The sequence below is a fragment of the Rhinolophus ferrumequinum genome, chromosome 6, assembly GCF_004115265.2.
Source record: "Rhinolophus ferrumequinum isolate MPI-CBG mRhiFer1 chromosome 6, mRhiFer1_v1.p, whole genome shotgun sequence".
NCBI classification, from domain to species: domain Eukaryota; kingdom Metazoa; phylum Chordata; class Mammalia; order Chiroptera; family Rhinolophidae; genus Rhinolophus; species Rhinolophus ferrumequinum.
In genome coordinates this window covers 50,616,146-50,636,454 of record NC_046289.1, presented here as the reverse complement: position 1 = coordinate 50,636,454, position 20,309 = coordinate 50,616,146, and the positions used below count along the sequence as shown (strand labels likewise).

General features: G+C 33.3%; 1 protein-coding gene across 9 annotated transcripts in view; it reads left to right on the top strand.

The window, feature by feature from the left end:
• RNF111 (ring finger protein 111) overlaps positions 1–20,309 on the top strand; it is an 83,875-nt gene that overhangs the window by 38,444 nt on the left and 25,122 nt on the right. For all 9 annotated transcript variants that reach the window (XM_033108708.1, XM_033108706.1, XM_033108701.1 and 6 more), the window contains exons 3-5: positions 11,926–12,052; positions 15,405–15,568; positions 18,051–18,245. In XM_033108708.1, coding sequence (XP_032964599.1) covers positions 11,926–12,052; positions 15,405–15,568; positions 18,051–18,245 — 486 coding nt within the window. The remainder of the gene's footprint in view (positions 1–11,925; positions 12,053–15,404; positions 15,569–18,050; positions 18,246–20,309) is intronic.

Below are 20,309 nucleotides of genomic sequence, written 5' to 3'. Positions count from 1 at the left end.
GGCTCAGTCTTATTACCCAGAAGTAACGTTAGCAGTTTCTTATCTCCTTCAGAAAATTGAAAGCATATGTAAGGGGAAATAAATAATGTGGGTTTTTAAAATGTCGGTGTGTATAGTTATCTCATTTTTTAAACTAGTTACATAGTATTCCCTTTGTTTGGATGTTCCATAATTTATTTAACCAGCTTTTGTTGCTGAATATTTGCTGCACTGAACAGCCTTGTACACACATTTTTGTAATTTCTAAAAGTATATCAGAAGGTGTATGCATTTTAAAATTTGCTAGCTATTACCAGAATGCCTTCCAAGGAGTTTGTATCCAGTTCATTTATCACCCAGTAGTGGATGATGTCATGATGATAATAAAAATACCTGGCATTTGTTGGGTATTTACTCTGTGTTCGTGATGTTCTGAGTGTTGTGTATGTTTTCTCATTTAATCCTCCCAACACACTTATCAGGTGGATTTTGTTATTACCCTCATATTACAGGTGAAACATTTGGAAAACCACTTTAGGGTGATTCATATTCAGAAAACTTAGACAAAAATATTGGTGGGACTTAGCTCTGTTATTAAGAAATCTCAGCTTTTAAAAAATTGACGTCTTTAGATTCTTAAGAGATGGTGTTTTCTTGTAGATATAATTTTAATGTTGGCCTTCTGACTCCAAGCCCAGTATGTTTTAGTGTGTGTTAGGAATTAGGAGAGGGTTGGAATATCAAATTTTAATTAGATTTATCTACTAAACTTTAATAATATGATTTGTATGTAGGGATATTATTTTGGAGATACTGAGACAACTTTTTCATACACTATTCATCAACATTTATTGGCTATTGCTTTAGTGAAGCGATAGAATGTTTTACATGTTAAGTATTTTGTCACATCTTCAAACTCTTGAAGGCATAACAGTTGTAGATAATTAACTTTTTACCAAATCACCTAAGAATGAGTTATTTAAGTCAGTACTTTACATTGTATAACAAATTCCTTTGTTGTAATCAGTAGATTTCTGGGAATTCCCTATTTGCCTTTTGCTTCATCTTTATTAATTATGTTTTAAATTTATTAGGACCCTCTATTCAAGCCTAGAAAGCCAAAATGATAGGTGACTTGGTTTGTTAGACATTGAATTATTCTCAGTTGCCAGTTAGATTAAGAACTTATACATCCTGTTTTGTTCCTGATAGTATTTGCCAAGAACTTCTGATATTTTTATATAAACTAATAGAAGCTAAGTTTGAGACTAGATGTTGATTTTAGTGATATATTTCTGTGATCTATTTAGGGAGCCTTATCTGAACTGCTGCTTAAAATTTTATTTTATAGTGCTGAAGCCTTGGGTTTTCCATTTTATTGTGGATATGATAAGCTCCTTATTTAGTAACTTTTTACTTAGTTAAGTATTTACAGAGTCTATCTCCTTCAGATTTGAAGGAAATGTGAATACCATACATGCCCCCAAACAAGAGAGATATTTAGATATGTCAATCCCATTTTCCTACTGAGGAGGGGGAAAAAAAAGTTTTGGCTACCTTGAAATATATACTGTCAGGGCTATAGTTAAAATAGTCAGATGTCTTATAACTAAATTACTAATTAGTTGTATATATAAAATTGAATAAATGTTAATTTAGAAGTATTGCCTGTCAGTACCCACATTTTCTGTTAATAGTTATACCCACAGTTAGGCTTCTTAGACATCAGTGACTCAGTAATTGCTAGAATCATTTTTTGTCATCAAACACAGTTTTGAAGAGCATAATACCCTTATCTGCTTTGTGAGAGATACAGCACTTGCTGACTCCATGAGTGATTGCTGTCACTAGAAATTTTATCCCAAACTAGAGATACCATTTTACCTCATATAAGGACTGGGAAATCTCTGCTTCCCATTTTTTTAAAAGCCCCAAAGCTGTCTATTTTTATTTAGAACTTTAAAAAAAATTTCCAACAACTGTATACTCATATTTTCCAAGTACACTCCATACTATATTGACTTAAATGTTTTTAAAGTTTGCTTAATAATAATCAACACTTGGAATTGTAAAATCCTAATACTAGGAATTATATCTAAATCTGTGAATGTCCTACTTTTCCAAAAATAACATTGGAGTGATTTTGTTGTTAATATTTTTGTATGGAAATTTTCACACACGAAAATGGAAGTAAACAGTGAACTTCCACATAATTCATAATCCAGCTTTAGTTAATTTCACATTCTTACTTCATTTCTCACTTCTCACTTTTTTTTTTTTTTTGGATAATTTCAAAACAACTTCTGTACCTCATACAATTTAATTTGTTTTATGTACTGCGTATTTCCTGCAAATTGATAGTTAGATCTAAAAAGCTTGGTTCAGGTTCAGTTCAGCAACACTTCCTTGGTGGTGCTGTGTACTCTATTGCATCACATGTTAAAATTGATTAGAGGTTCAGATGATCCACTGAAAAGTCCCCGTGAATATATCATGTAATATTTGTAGCAGCTTTGATGATCTTTCTAGATCCATTATTTCATTATGGGTTGCAAAATGTTGTCTTTCTAATTGTTTTCATTCTGCTTACATTTACTAATTGATGTTCTTCTGTAAGGAAGAATTCTTCCTTCATTACCTGATTGGTTACTCTGAAATGCAGTCCACACAAGAAAGGCAAGATAAATGCTTGATCCTTTACCTTAGTTTGCCACTTTTCAGAATGTATTGGTACTCTAGCAATATCCAAAGAGATTTTTAATTTTCAAGTATTATGAACTCACGGGTTTTAGCATAGTTAATGTGCTGCAATCTTTTTATTACTGTTAGTGCTCAAATAGTTTCATCTTTGGCCAGTGGGAGTACCTTTGAGTTGGGTCTGTGTCCTTTTGATACCACCCCAGTAGTCTTTGATAACTTCCTCACTGTGATACAACAAGATGGTCCAGATTCATCCTTTATGTTTCCTGCCCCAAACCTGAAAATGACCATTTCCTTAAGTATTTGTGATTTCCTTTTATTGAGAAACGATATTTAGAGGCTATACACTGGGAGTTAAGGTGTTCATTGCTCTACTGGGTTATCGTTTTCTGGCTTTTTTTAATGGACAGAGTTAGGCATGTAGAGATTTTAGAAAGAGAAATCATTAATTTATATGAATATTTCCATTAAAAGTTTAGACTTAGGATTTTTATGTAAGATTGTATTTTATATTTGGATCTCTTTACTCTTACATTGAAAATCTTGATTATTAACAATATTAATTACTTTTTTTGTTTTATCCTATACATACTATAAATATTTACATATAAGGAAACATTTATAAATGAAAATATTTACAGTTATTACTAACAGTAATTCTAATAAATGTAAGATTTTTTGTGTGTGGTTTGTTTTTGCCCTTGGCCAATTTTCTGTGTGATTATGCCACCTATTTAATATGCATTTGGGTTCATTTGTTTTGTTTTGTTTTTTTAAGGGATTTTTAAAAAATTTTGCCTTTTAATTTTGTAAAACATTTACCCAGTTCCACAATCAAAACTTTTAAATGAGGTATGTTCAGTGAGGTCTAGTTTTCTACCTCTACCCTCTCTTCCTATTTTTCTGCACCATAGATAACCATTTTCATTTATTTTGGTTTGTTATTCCATTTTTTTCTCTTCAAAAATACAAGCAAATTATCTATCTATCTATCTATCTATCTATCTATCTATCTATCTATCTACTCTTATCCTCCCCCTTACTCAAAACGTCTCATTTCAGTTAATATATATAATAACTAATGTATAGAAATATAGAAGAATAAAAGTGTGAATAAGAGATATAAAGGATATATATACTTTCATTACTCTATTCATTCCTTTTCAACTGTTTATCTATTAATTGAACAGTTTGCTGACTTTTGCTATTTCAAATAGCACTCCAGTGAATAGCTTTTTGTATATGTCATTTAATATTTTTGCCATTGTGTCTTTGGGGTAGAATTCTAATGGGATTGTTGAATCAAAGATAAATGCATATGTAATTTTTCTCTATGGGGATCATAACCATTTTGGATGCCCACCAGCAGTGTATGAGAGCCTATTTTCCCAGAGTCCTTCCAACAGAATTTGTTGTCAAATTTTAGTTTTTTTGGTTCATCCGATAGGTAAGAAGTAATATGTCTGTCTATATATATATATATTTTTTTCTGGAAATCGTATCGCCATTTATTACTATTTTTTTTTAATTTGTTTTTTTAATTAGTTTCAGGTATACAAAGCAATGTAATAGACATTTAAACCCCTCATAAAGTGATAACCCACCCCCAAGCTACTAACCCTCTGACATCTTATATAGCTGTTACAGTACCATCGACTGTCTTCCCTATGTTGTACTCCACATCTTGTGACTATATATACCTAAATATTTAGTTATGGTTGACATTCAATTTTATTCTACTTCAGCTCTTCAGGTGTATAGCGCATTGGTCAGGCATCCTTAACCCCACCTCCCATCTTAAAGAAGTCCCTTTAAAATTCCTTGTAATACTGGTTTGGTGATGATAAACTCTTTCAGCTTTTTCTTGTCTGGAAAGCTCCTTATCTGTTCTTCAATTCTAAATGACAGCCTTGCTGGGTAGAGCAATCTTGGATGTATGTCATGTCAGTATATTTTTAATTTTTTTTTTTAAATGAGTAACATTGCATATCTTTTCATATGTTTACAGGTTATTTGCATTTCTTTTCTTGTGATCAATGTGTTCATACCTTTTGCATGTTTTTTTTTTTTTAATCAAGATGTTGGTCTTTGTTTTCCATCCATTTTAAGAAGCTTTTTATATATTAGAGATAACAAATCCTATATAATAACATATTTCCCCCAAATATGTCATTAGTCTTTTAATTATGCTATACCTTTTTACCACTCCCAACATTTTTTTGATTAATTATATTTATTTTCCTTTATCTTTACTGTTTCTGGGTTTTAAAACGTAATTAGGAAAGTTTTTCCCAGTCTTGTTTTTAAATTAAAATTAAAGGGGTGGCAATTGTTAGTAAAGTTATATGGGTTTCAGATGTACAATTCTGTAATACATCACCCAGAGTCTCCTTCCATCACCGTATGTTTGATCCCTTTTGCACTCATTTACCACATCCCTCCCCTCTTGCCCTCTGGTAACCACTAAACTATGGTCTGTGTCTATGAGTTTTTATTTATTTTTTGTCTTGTTCCTTTGTTGTTTTCAGTTTTCTATGCCACATGTCAGTGAGGTCATATGGTTCTCAACTTTTTCTGTCTGATTTATTTCACTTAGCATAATAATCTCAAGATCCACCCATGTTGTTGCAAATGGCATTATTTCATCTTTTCTTATGGCAGAGTAGTATTCCATTGTGTATATATACCAAGGCAGTATGGAGGTTCCTCAAAAAGTTAAGACTAGAATTACCATATGACCCAGCAATCCCTCTCCTGAGTACCTGAAAAATCTGAGAGCATTTATCTGTAAAGATGTATGTGCTCCAATGTTCATTTGCCACTCTTAATTTAACCCATTTTCCCCCCACCCCTTTTTTTGTCTACTTCTTTTTTTACTTTTAAAGCACAGATCTTTTGATGTTTATCTTCATGCACAGTAGGAAGAATGGATCCATTTTTTTTTCATGTGGCTGTCTAATTGTTCAAAAACAAATAATTGAAAAAATTTTTTTTTCCTATTGACTTGATGATACCTTTCCTCATATGTTAAACTGCCACAGGCTTTTGGAACTATTTATGGAGTTGTCATTCTGTTCCATTGGTCTGTCTATTCATGCACTAGAAACACACTTTTAATGATAGACTCTTATATTTTCCTGGTTATTCTTGCCTGTTTATTCTTCCAAGTGAATTTATAATCAACTTGTTTATCTGAGGATGGTGGTAGAGGGGATACACATGATGGTATTTTTATTGGGGTTGTTATTGTAGGCTAAATTAGGGTGAACTCACATATTTCGGATTTTGGGTATTCCTATTCCAGAGTGTAGCATGTCTCTTCATTTGTTGAAGCCTAGTTTAGTACCCTGCAGGAAATGCTTTATATATATATTTTTAAACAGGTTTATTGGTGTATAATTTACATACCGCAAAATTCATCCATTTTAAGTGCACAATTCAATGATTTTAGTAAATTTAGAGTTGTGCAACCATCACCATAATACCGTTTTAGAACATTTCCATTAATCCCAAAAGATCCTTGCTGTTTGTTTGCAGTTAATCCTTGTCCTGTCTTCAGTCCTACACAACCTCTTAGCTGTTGCTGTCTCCACAGACTTATTTTTCTGTACATTTCATACAAAAGGAATTATACAGGATGTGTTTTTTCTGTCTTACTTAGCATACGATTTTGTTTGTTTAATGTTTTTACTGAGGAACAGTGTGTTTCTCCAGGGCCCATCAGCTCCAAGTCGTTGTCCTTCAGTCTAGTTGTAGAGGGCGCAGCTCAGCTCCAAGTCCAGTCGCTGTTTGCAGTCTTTAGTTGCAGGGGGGCGCAGCCCACCGTCCCATGCAGGAATTGAACCGGCAACCTTGTTGTTGAGAGCTCGCGCTCTAACCAACTGAGCCATCTGGCCGCCCCCAGCATAAGGTTTTTGAGGTTCGTCCATGTTATAGCAGGTATCAGTAATTAATTTTTATTATTTTATTATTTAGGTGTGTTTTTTTTTATAGTGTCTCATTGTATGGGTGTACCCCATTTTGTTTACCCATTTGTCATTTGATGGACGTTGAATTGTTTCCAGTATTTGGCTATTGTGAAGAATACTGCTATGAACATTTCAGTACAAATCATTGTGTATATGTTTTCATTTCTGTTGGATACTCAACAGAAGAGTCCCAAAGAAGTCAAAGCTGCTACAACTTCAGTAACTTTGTGACCACAAAAGACAGGAGCAGTAGCAAGAACAACTGGTAACAGAAAGATGCTTTTGACAGTAACTAGCACCAACATGTTGAGTAGCTAAGGCACTGTGATACAGTTTCTGTGAAGAGTATGAGCTTTGGAATTGGAATTAGGTTTGAATTCCAAGTGTTGCTTACTGTTTGCGTGACAAGTCATTTATGCTTTGTAAGTTTAAGTTTCTTGATGGAGGTAGACATGCAGAATATTGTGGCAACAAGTATGGGCTCACAAATTGGAAGCTATTATTATTATTAGCATCATGCCAGCCTTCAGCACAGAGAGACTAAGGTAATCAGTGATTACAGTGACTGACATTGCTTATGGCTAGCTGCTGCCAAGAGAATCGGTGATCTCTTATCAGGAAATAGAAACGAAGTTGGGTTCATGAAGAGCACTGTCAGAGTAGCCATTGTTTTTGTTACTATTGTTACACTACCCACAGTTTTTCCAGGCTGTTATATACTACTTTTCTCATGCTGTTTTAAAAGGTACAAACAACATAAGTAAACTTAAAGAAAACAGTTAAAAGAAAATCAACCACAGTCTTATAAACTCTGTCTTAGCTGTACTCATTTCTTAACCTTTAATATTTCTAAATGTAAGACTAACATGAAAATAAAATCAGCCCAATAAGAAGTGACCTATTCTATTCTCCTGATATGTTTAAAGCTGTGTTAAGGTTAACTTCCTACTTTTGGAATGTTTCCTTTAAATTTTGTTTTAAATTGTCATTCTACAGAAAACACTACATTGTGCATACCAAAATCTTGTCTATTGTGATACTTAGTTATGTCATTTTTATGTATTATGTTCAAGTTATGCTTGTAAATATCCGTTTTTAGAAAAATGATTGTTTAAGCAATAGAATGAGTGCCTAAGTGAGTTATTTATATAACCTTTAGTTACACAATCTCTCTGTTAATAAAAAATTCTATAAAGTGAATTTTAATGCATTAGCAAAGCTAGCTTTGTATCATTTATCATGGGAACTTTAAAAATGTTCCATTTATATTTGACTTTGCTTAACTGTGTAAAAGGTGTTTAATAATGTTAGGTTACTTTTTATAGGCTTTTAAAGAAATTTAATGTACACATACACAGAGAGAAATCACTAATAAAGTTGATAGATAGATGTAGCTTTTCTCCGTTGTAGAATGGTAATGTCGAATGGTGAGTTAAAATAAGGAAGTTAAAAAAAACAAACAACTATGGTGTCATATATATATATGTATATATATACACATAAATATATATATGTATATATATATTGCTTTTAGTTTTAAATATATGAATCTAGAATTATTTTAAATAGACACTTGAGTGCTGCTATTTTACTTTCTCTGCTTATAAGATATATTCATGCTGTTAAAAATATATTTTACCTCAAAATGTCTGTGTGTAATCTTTAGAGCTTAGAAACTACCCAAAAATTTGCACATCTCATAATTTTTAAATCTTAATTTTTTTCTATTGAAATAGTGATTTGCAAATATTCCAAAATATAAATATGATTTTATACAGTATTCAAAAAATAACTTTCTCCAAATCAGATTATCTTTCATTGCCTCTGTGATTTACCAGTACCTGCTTTGTTCTCCTGCGGAGTATCAGAGAAAATATTGTAGATCTTTGTCATGAGCTTGTACGTCCTCCAGATACTGGCCAGCTTTTGAAGTAGTGCAGATGTTTGATGATGTAGAGATGTATTGGAGATGAAATTCCAGGTTGCCAAGGAATAACGCCTTGGGTGAAGGAATGTAGACTGCATAAATTCCAGTGACAAGAAAGTTGAACCGTTTGTTGTCATTGTGATAAGCAAGAGTTCAGTGAGTTGGTAAAAATGAATATAAAATATTAATGGTATGTCTATATAGTAGTAGAAAAGGTGATGGAAAAAGGGAGCTCATTTATAAGAGCAGCAAAGAGAGTCATCTATGAATAATCTTAATAGGAGTATATTTGGCCTCTATGAATAGAATTATGTAGCTTTACAGAGTTAGTTATAATCAAACCAAACCCACAGTTTTTCTAGAGATTGATAAGACATTGGTAAATAACAAGATACATTCTTGGATGAGGAAAAAACAATATATATATTGTTTCAGGGCTTCATCAATGTTGCTTAATGCTTGCCAGTTCAAATCACAGGATTCTTTTCTTTCTGCTTGATTTTATAATCCTGAAGAAGAATTAGGAAAACCTGAATCTACTAAGTATCAACATAGAATAATTCTAGTCTTTTCAACAAATAATGTTGGGACAACAGTAGATCCACATGCAAGAAAGATGAATTTAGACTTTTCATGTCATGTCAGACACAAAAGTTAACAAAATGTATCATAGGCCTAAATATAAGAGGTAAGCTATACAACTTCTAGAAGAAACATAGGAGAAATTCTCAGTGACCTTCCATTAGGCAGAGATTTCTTAAATATGTCACAAAAAGAAATTGCTCATTTGGACTTCATCAAAATTAAAGAGTTTATGCTTCAAGAACACCATTTATGAAATGGAAAGACCTGCTACTGACTGGGAGAAAATATTTACAAATAATATATCTAACAAAAGACTTGTATTCCAAATATGTAAAGAACTCTTACAACTTAACAATAAAACCAAAGTTCAAGTTAAACATAGGCCTAAGATCTGAATAGACATTCCATCAAAGTGGCTAATAGGCACTTGAAAAAATGCTCAACATCATTAGTTGTTATAGAAATGAAAAATGAAAACCACAGTGAGGTACCACTATATATACACTAGAACAGCTATAATAAGGAAGCGACAATAACAATTGTAAGGATGTGGAGGAACTGGAGGCCTCTGTTTCCTGGTGGGAATGTGAAATGGTGCAGCCACTTAGGAAAACAATTCGGCATTTCTTTAAAAAGTTAAACATAAATTTACAATAGTATCTAGAAATTACATTCCTCGATATTTACCCAAGAGAAATGAAAGTACATGTATGCACAAGAACTTATGGACAAATGTTTGTAGCAGCTTTATTTGTAAAATAGCCAAAAGTGAGAAAAATCCAGATATCCCTTAACAGAAGAATGGGTAAACTAATTGTGGATGATAGGGTAGTACTCAGCAATTAAAAAAAGAACTATTGATATACACATCATACAACACGAGTAAATCTCAAAAATACATTGAGTGAAAGAAGCCAGGCAAAAGTTTATGTAATAGGGGGTGGCCAGTTAGCTCAGTTGGTTAGAGCATTGTTCTGGGAACGCCAAGGTTGCCAGTTCGATCCCCACATGGGCCACTGTGAGCTGCGCCCTCCTTAAAAAAAAAAAAAAAAGAAGAAGAAGTATATGTAAAGTATGCCTCCATTTCTATAGAACTCTTTAAAATACAAACAAATCCATAACAAAGCAGGTCAGTTGTAGGGATGCAGGAAAGCTAGATTGACTGACACTGGGCACATGGGATCTTTTTAAGGTTGTAAAGATTCTAAAACTGGATTGAGGTGATGATAGTTATGCTCTATAAATTTACTAAGATCAGTGAAATGTACACTTAAAATGGGTGAAATTTTTAGCTGTCAATATTACGGGAAAATCTTATTACAGACATGACTTGTATTTTACAAGTTTACAGTTTGTTGGTTGGCCTTTACGTTGATAGGTGATAGTAATGAGGAGAGGAATGTTTTTAAAAAAGAACACATTCAGCCCCAGATTTATGAAAAACAAAGCAAGAGAAGAAATGTAGCATAACTTTTTTTTTGTTCTTAATCATTTTTAAGTATACCGTACAGTAGTGTTAAATATATTGATATTGTTGTGGGAAAAGAAATCTCCAGAACTTTTTCATCTTGCAATCTGAAACTCTATACCCATTAAACAACTCCTTCTCCCCCATTCCCCAGCCCCGGTAGCCAGCATTCTACTTTCTTCCCTAGGAATTTAACCACTTTAGATACCACACATAAGTGGAATTATACAATATTTTGCTTTGTGACTGGGTTGTTGCACTTAGCATGTGTTCAGGTTCTTTCATGTTGCAGCATGTGATAGTATTTTCTTCCTTTTTAAGGCTGAATAATATTCCATTATATGTATATACGACATTTTGTTTATTTATCCATTGATGGACATTTGGGTTGCTTTCACCCATTGGCTATGAACATGGGTGTGCAAATATCTTTGAGACAAATGTGAAATTTAAAGTGTGAAAGTTATACCTCAGGAAAGCGATTTTAAAAATAGAATTATCTTGACACAAAAATCTATATCAAAGAGGATGAACAGATGGCTTCAACATGTACCCTAAAACATATAAGAATATTTAAAGGATGTATCAGAATTTAATGGGGGAAAAGAAAGGATTTTTCAGTAAATTGTTTGATAATATTATAGATAATTAGCCAGGGAAGGACAGGCCAGATTCTATTTATACTCTTATCTAATACCAAAAATGAAAATTAGTCCTAGATGAAATAATTAAGGAAACACATCACACCAAATATAATATGTATCCATCCTCCAAATAAAGAAGCACTTTCCAAACTTAGAATAATTTAGAATAGAACGTATACAAAAAAAAATAGATTTCACACTATAAAACCAAAAAGCTAATGTGTGTTTCTTAAAAGAATACCATATCATGTAAAAATACAGCCATTGAGAAAACATGCAGCAAATGTAGTATCTTTATTTTGGATATTGTAGAATGTGAATATCTCATACAGGATTTTCAATCAGTACCTTTAGATACTACAGTGTTAATTTCTCTGTATAAGATCATACAAACTCATGGAAACCACTAAAAGTTTGTTAAGAACAAACAAAAATCATGAAAAGGGAAATAAACATATGAAGACATGCAGATTAAGAAAGGAAGTACGGTTTTCACTCTGGGTTTAGCTGTTTTTATAAAACCTTTCGTTTTGACTGATACAGTTTTTACTTTTGGAATGAATTTTTTACTCTTCAAAGTCAAAATTAGAATTTTTGTATATCAATTAGCTGACAGTCAGATGCCCTTTAAATATTTTTTCTTTTTGTTTCCAGGAAATATCGATGAAGATGTTGTGGTAATAGAAGCTTCCTCCACTCCCCAGGTCACTGCAAATGAAGAAATTAATGTTACCTCAACTGACAGTGAAGTGGAGATTGTAACAGTTGGAGAAAGCTATCGGTAAGATTTTAATTCCTAGTTTGTATATTTTTTTAGTTTTAAATATAAATATTTAAACATATGTTTGCTGTCGATATTTGTATCATTCTTTTCCTTTTTTTTCTTTCTTTTTTTGGAGACCTGGTTTGAGTATGCATATACCAGATTAGTGGTTTTCAAACCAGGCTGTGTTAGACTTACCTGAGGGGTTGTAAAATAAAGATAACTAGTTGCCTGGATTGTATCCCAGACGAGCTGAACCAGAATCTTAGTGGTCAGTATTTCCTGAAGCTCCCCAAGTGTACAGTGAGAATTAAGAGTCATTGCTCTAGAAAAACAGTAATTTTACATAGTGTTTTACAAAATCAAGTTTGTTTTATGATTCAGATTTCATAAACTTCTTTGAAATTTAGATGTGGATAGTTCATAAATATTGGGGATGATACTTAAAAGTGGAGAAAATATTAAGGAATATTGATGTTGAAGTATTCCTTTTTATTAATCTACTTGTTTCAAGATATTATTGATAACCAGTGAAGTTTGTGCTATTCTCTTAGGGCAATCTGTATAAAATATATTTTTTGAAGTTTTTTGTCCTTCATTCAGTAATTTCATATAAGCTCTGTACTAATAAATGAATGAAAAATCCTCATTTGTTTTAATAAATAACTAGATATAACATTGCCCTTTTGAGAATCACTTTGACCAGAGAGAGAGAAAAACCGTAACACTATATTATACTGTATTCATCTTTTGCTTTAGATGATTACAAATATTGGTCAGAGAAGCAGTGAAGTGTTCCTCTGTTCCATTTGATACACCAAAGAAATCTATGGATGAATCTTAATTTTTATACTGGAATGAATTTAGAAATGCATTTGTTCATTGTATTTTAATTTATGTTACTGATTTAAAAAAAAAAGACAATCTTATTTTGGAAGCATGTTACAAATATACTTAGAACATGCTTTTCCACTAGCCACTTTTTCATTGGAGTGCTACTTGTAGTAGCATGGAAGAGAGCACTCAGTAATATATCCCTGTTTGTTTTAAGTTCAAAATGATTTTCCCAGGCTCTGAGGAAAATTGATACTCCAACACAGTATGTGCCACAGTTACCTAGTGACTGTGCATAGTGCTTAGTATGACACTGAGTCCATTTTTATGAGCTACAAGAATTGCTAAAATTAAGGACCTGTTTTTCCTTATGGAACTGGGAAGCTTTCTTGTCATGGAGACTCCTAATGTTCAAACAAATGCATTTACCATAGTAATGGATAATGATCTTGAAAAAGGCACACAGGGCCCATGACTCATATTTATTTTCCGTATTATTATTTAGGATATTAACTTTGTCACTGTTTAGCTGGCTCTTGGCCCTTTCTCTTTAAGAGAGAGTGCGTCTGTGTTTCAGATTCTTTTGTGTAAGGATTTGACAGTTGTCACTTGTCATTTATAGGGACGACTGAGGCCTCTGTGAAACTGTTCCTCATGCATAAAGTTTTTTGCTGGTGCTCCACTCAGTATAATATTTGAGTTAGGGCATCTTATGAAGCTTTCACAAAAGTACCGCAAAGTGGACCTGGAACTTTCTGCAGCTTTTAACAGCTTTCTAGAAATTATAATAAGACTACTCAGTCTCATCAGACACTTGGTTTGTCAAGAATTAGAAATGGTGATCTCTGTCCTCATTCAAAATCATTTCATCCTGAAACAGTTGTTTACTATCATGCCTCAGTCTATTCAGTTCTTCTTGGAATGTGCTGTCCTTTCTTTACTGTGTCTCAAGAATTAATCTTTACATTCCTGTTACTTCAGTGTTTCAGAATTTGAACTTCTGTTAAACTCTTAGGTTCTACAATTGCTGATACCATTTTCAGCCCCGTTTGAACTTTGGAGTTCATTTCTGAGTGGTGCAGCTGGCACACCTGACGACTGCATATTAATAAATTTGGCTCACCTTTTCCATATATGCTGACATTAAGCTTGTAAGCAGTTTTACATTCAGTTTGGGCAGGAGATAAAACCAACTTCATAAGACCCACCTTTCGAAAACATTATTTTCTTGGAGCCTTCGGACTGCATGTTCTACATATTATCTCTCTGTACGCTCTTTCATATCATCACAGTGAATCCTTAAAAAAAATAATAAAATGTACTAATTTTTCCTGTAAGAAATTTAGTGCAATACAATGCCACGAACACAATTAAGATAATAAAAGTGTTAGATTTTGAGAGTTTGTGTTTACATACCTTAAAAGCATAAAGCAACTCAAACAAGTGATGTTTCTTAAGGCTGCCAAACTGCAGGTGGTCCTCGATGGGGTTATATCCCTATAAACCCATCGTAAGTTGAAAATATCATAAGTTGAAAATGCATTTAAATAATACTGTATACCAATTTTACCTCAATTAAAAAAAAATCAAGAAAAGAAAAAAAGGAAATGCATTTAGTACACCTAACCTAGTGAACATCACAGCTTAGCCTGGCCTACCTTAAACGTGCTCAGAACACTTACATTAGCCCACACTTGGGCAAAATCATCTAACGCAATGAACACTGTAGAGTACCGGTTACTTACCCTCGTGGTCGCGTGGCTGACGGGGAGTTGCAGGTCACTGCCCCTGCCCGGCATCGTGAGGGAGTATCACCCCACACATTGTTCGCCTGGGAAAAGATCAAAATTCGAAACACAGTTTCTACTGAATATGCTTTCAACCATTGTGAAGCCAAAAAATCCTAAGTTTTGAACCATTAAGGCAGGGACCGTCTATACTAAACTAGCTGCATCTATCCTTGCCTCTTCTGAGCTCAGGAAACCTTTCTGATGCCTTGAATCTCGGTTAGATCAGTAACAGAAACTTAGCTTGGTGTAGGACTGCCAACGCCATGTTTTGCGAATTCAGTCTGGACTAAACACGTAAGATCATGTGGACGTTATTAAATGTTAGGGTGTTGATGTTTTTGTTACTTTGCCTATGGTGAATAATTTTAGGTGTTAGCATAGAAATGTAAATAATTGATTATAACCCAGGTGAATATTCAAACTAACCATTGAAAAGAGAGCAGCATTCTTGAAACAGAATCCTCTATTGTGCAACAATGATTGGTTTAAAATGATAACATGTCACTTCTCATATTCTTAGGTCAGTTGGTTGGTGAACATTTGCTGAACATTTCATTCAGAAAATGTTTATTGAGTGCCAGACATTGTGTTAGTCATAATTTTTAATTATTATTTCTCTGGAGAAGTCTTGCATGAAGCACTTCACAACTTACTTTGTAAAAAAAGACTTACTATTTATTTCTTGGGCAACTAAAAATTTTGTTTGTTTTTTTATATTTGCTAATTTAATATTGATATCATTTAAGGTCTCGTTCAACCCTTGGACACTCCAGATCTCATTGGAGCCAAAGTTCAAGTTCTCATACAAGTCGGGCACAGGAGCCACGGAACCGCAGTAGAATTTCTACTGTTATACAGCCCTTGAGGCAGAATGCAGCAGAAGTTGTGGACCTTACCGTTGATGAAGATGGTAAGGTAGAGTAGTAGCAATAGTGTAGAATTATGAAGACAATTTGATAAAATGAAATATCTTACTATGCTAGAAACTCCTACTGCTTAAGGGTAATATATTACTTAACTACAAGGAAGTTGTCAGATTTTTCTAATCTTATCAATTGATACAATATTGTGCTTAAATTCTTTCTGATTATTGTTTCATTGGTTGGTAGTTATTTTCTTAGAAAAAATATTTTTATAAGTGATAGTTTGATCTATCCTCAGACTTACCTATTACTTTCATTTGTAATATTATTGTCATACTTTAGTTTTGCTAAGAAAAACAGAAATGACACTTTTTAAATGTAGACAACAGAAAAGCAATATAACCGAATTTAAGTGGTTAATACTGGTTATTTAAAATGTTGAATTTACTTTTAAAAAGTTATTCTTTAACGTATATTAGGGTACCTTTTGTGCCGCTTAGTTTTAGTGTTTTGTTTTGGCTTACCCAAGTAACTGAGGAAACAAAGCTAGAGTTGGAAAACAGAAGTTAAAGAAAATGGTAGCATGTATGAATATATGAATTTTCCCACATATTGAGAATTATCTTCAGGTATTACTAGTTACATCTTAGAAGGAAATGGTCAGTCAGAATTTCCTTAAAGGAAAGATGGGCATCCATGTATGACTTTGTTAGCTTTGGGAGTTAGCTATAAATTGGAGAAAAGATACATTGGGTAGGTAGAAAGAGTTTGAGGCTTTGGGCAATCAGCTCTTAGAAGGGCTGTTTGCAGTTTGGATGATCATAACTTTTAGAGTACCAGTACTTGGGGATTAAGATGTTTATGAAGAATTAATTTATTCCCATTGTCTGCATTTCATTCCACAATGTCTTGGTTTTTATTTTGAAACTTTATGAGACAGTAGTTAATATAACAGATTAATTAAAGAATACCTGAAGTTAGTTAAATGCAAGATGAGTGTTTCGGAAACTTTTTGCGTGTTTCTCTGTGTGACACCTGCTAGCAAGTAAGTAGGAGAGGTTACAGAGTAGCCTTTTAACCCATCAGAATTAGGTCAACCAGAATACTAGGTTAAAAATATTCCAGTGATCAGTAGATTTTCCTTTCTCCCCACTAGTTTCTTTGAACGAAAAATTTCTACCTTATTAAAAATAAACCCAACACCTAAGTATATCCGTTAGACCCCAGTGGCTCTTAACTGGCGGTCATTTTGTGCCCTTGGAGACATTTGGCAATATCTATAGACATTTTTGGTTTTCACAGTTGGGAGAGAGTGCTACTAACAACCAGTGGGTAGCAGCCAGGGATGCTGATAAACATCCTACAATGCACGGGACAGCCCGCTCCATACCCCACTCCTACCCCCAGCAAGGAATTATCCAGTCAGAAATGTCACTACTGCCAAGGTTGAGAAACTGAGATAAACCATTTACAAATAAACTGAGATGCCAACCTCCTCTTTTTATGTATAAACAAATATATTTGTTTAAGCATCCAAAGTACAGTGTCCCATATAGTCCATCAGGTACTATTTGTGTTTCAGGAATCAGCCTACTGCACTGCATTGTGTAGATTAGTTTGTTCTTTATTCTGTATCACATTAAGGGAGTCCCTTTTTTTCAGATCTAATTGTTGTGAATATGCTTTGGATAGATTTATTCCCATTCTTAATTTTTAAACAACCATTTTACAATCATAGTCTACAGTACAATTTATTCATAAGTTAAAGTCTGCCTGAAATTTCTTTTACATTGTACTACAACAATTTTTAATTTTTATTAGAAAGCACTGCTGAATATTAATATTTGCAAAAAAATTTTTTGGAAAACACACCGGAAGCCTTGTAGAAAGGAGATTAAAACATAGTAAATATCATAGATAATGTTTATTAAGTGATTACTACATGTAAAGCATCATACAAAGTGCTTTATATGTGTGATCTCATTCATCCTAACACCAGTTCTACGAAGAAAATTCTGTACTTTCCTAGTTCTACAGATGAGGAAATGGAACGTGGTTAAGTAAGTTATCCAGGATTGTAGTGTCAGTGGTAAAATAAAAAATTACTTGCCAGGCATCTGATTCTAGAATCCATACTGTACCAGATAAAGTACAGTTCGTAAAACTGCTCTGATAGCGTGTATGAACCTAGCAGAGACACTTTTACTTTCCTTTTTTTCTTCTTTGTGATAGAGCAGAAAACTGATATAGTCATTATCCAAAAAACTGTTAATTACCTGAATTATTGGCATATGCATATATAGGTGTTGGATTTTTTAAAATGCAATAATCATATGTTGGTAATATGTCATTTTAATGTTGTAGTTTAGCTTTATGAAAGCTTTTTTTTACTATGTATTGTACTTACTAGAGAGTTTATATTTTTAAAGTTTGCTTTAATAATTGTCCTAAAAATGTAAGCTTGAAATAAAATATAACCCATTGCCTAATTTGTTTTGAAATGCTAAATAAACGTTTTGTATTTTATAGAACCTACTGTAGTACCAACCACTTCTGCGAGAATGGAATCACAAACCACAAGCGCTTCCATTAACAATTCAAATCCATCTACCTCTGAGCAGGTCTCTGATACTGCTTCAGCTGTCACTAGTAGCCAACCCTCCACAGTGTCAGAGACTTCAGCTACTTTCACAAGCAATAGTATGACTGGTACTTCTCTAGGAGGTATGTAAAAGGCGGGGGGAGGGACTCTTTTGCCTTACATTTATTAGAAAAAGTATTATTGTTTTTAAGATCTTAGCTGTATTAGCAAGAGCATATTCTTAAAAATAAACATCGTATGCGAGATAAGTAGTCTCAATTAGAATTAGACTGTGATTTCATATTTGGGTTTGGGTGCCATATGTTGTCAAAGTATCATAGCTCAACTGAAAGAGATTGGGTAGAATTAAATGGCTGACACCAAAAATGTAAGTAAGAAAAGAAAAACATAAGTAAATTGCACTTCATTAAAATTTAAAACTTTCGTATGTCAAAGGGCATTATCAAGAAAGTGAAAAGATGACTTACAGAATGGGAAAAAATATTTGAAAATCATATATTTGATAAGGGCATAGTATCCAGTATCCATGTATAAAGAACTTGCACAACTCAAAAACAAAAAGAAAAACAACCTGTTTAAACATGTGTGAAGGATTTGCATAGATATTTTTCCAAAGAAGATTTACAGATGACAAGAAGCACATGAAAACATCGTCAACAGTGGGGAAATTGAAATCAAAACCACAATGAAATAATCACTTTACAGCCAGCAGGATGTCTACTATTTAAAAGCAAACAAACAAAACAAAAAAATAACCAGAACAATAAATCAGAAAATAACCAGTGTTGACAAGAATGTGGAGAAATTGGAACACTTGTGAATAATCTTGTGGGAATGGAAAACGGTACAGCTGTTGTGGAAAACACTTTGGCGGTTCCTCAAAAAGTTAAAACATGCTGACCATTGTCACCCCAATAAATTTTAATTAAAAAAAAATGTTAAAACAATTACCATACGACGGATTATTCCACTCCTATGTAAAAGAACTGAAAACGAAGATGGGAGTTTTAAAAAATTTGATGATGTCCATTTCCCAGTGTTTTCATTGTTTGTTCTTTTGCTGTCATATCTAAGAGGCCATTGCCAAGGTCACACAGATTTACTCCTATGTTTTAAGAGTTTTATAGTTTTAGCTCTTCTCAGATTATTTTGGTTTTAGTTAGTAATGATATCTAGTTCTTTCTCCTATCATTTAATTATCTCCTATCATTACCATTTAATCTTTAAAAACTTTTCTTGATGTTGCTCTTATTCTTCATATCAGAAATGAAGAAATCGGGAATGTTAAATACTTTCGAGGTCAATAATAATCTTTGAGGCAAAGATTTGAACTCTTCTCATTCACTCCTCTATCCTGGTAGCTTTATGTTCCCTTTCTTATTCTTATCTAGCTTTCATGTGACACAGTCCCAACTGTATTTCGAGATAGTCTCAAGTCTTTTATTGATTGATTGATTCATTCATTCATTCATTCACTCAAGGCCCTTGTTCACTCAGAATTCACATACTCTGACTATATTGATGACCACCTTTGGGTAGACTTGCTCATGTTGTATTTCTCTAGACTAGGAGAACCTTCTTGCAGGCCAGATTGTTCCTCTGTATAAACCTGTTTGAAGCACATACAGATATTTAGGCTACATTAGGGGCATTCAGTTCTGCTGGCTTCATTTCCTTCCAAGACTATAAAACATCCATCACCTATTTTCTTCACATCTTGTCCTTACTTTGTATATTCTTGCATATTTCCAACCTTGAGTAACTCAAGCCATCTAGTTTTGCTCTTATGCAGGTTTCTAAATGAGGCTGACAAAAATCATACTAGAACCAAGCAGATTGGTACCTCGTGAATTTATGGTATCTAATCTTGGGCTTTTGCTAATAAGTTGCCATAGTGTGATGTATCTCTATCAGTTCTGTTTTCTTCCCCTCAGTGGCTATTCCAAAATACTCTCATTCTCCTCAACACTTTTATTCCTCCAGGGGGAAATAAATAAAAAATAAATGGAGGTTCTTAAGCATGAATCCCCATAAATTCCAGCCCCTCCATAAAAACTTTTGTGTATCTATACCTGTCTTTCTCTCCTAACTCCTTAACTCCTTCCTATTCCTTCCAGTCCCTTTATCGAGGCTCTACCTCGTATCCCTTCCTGTGTCCTGACCATGCTTTAATAATGATCTTCCCT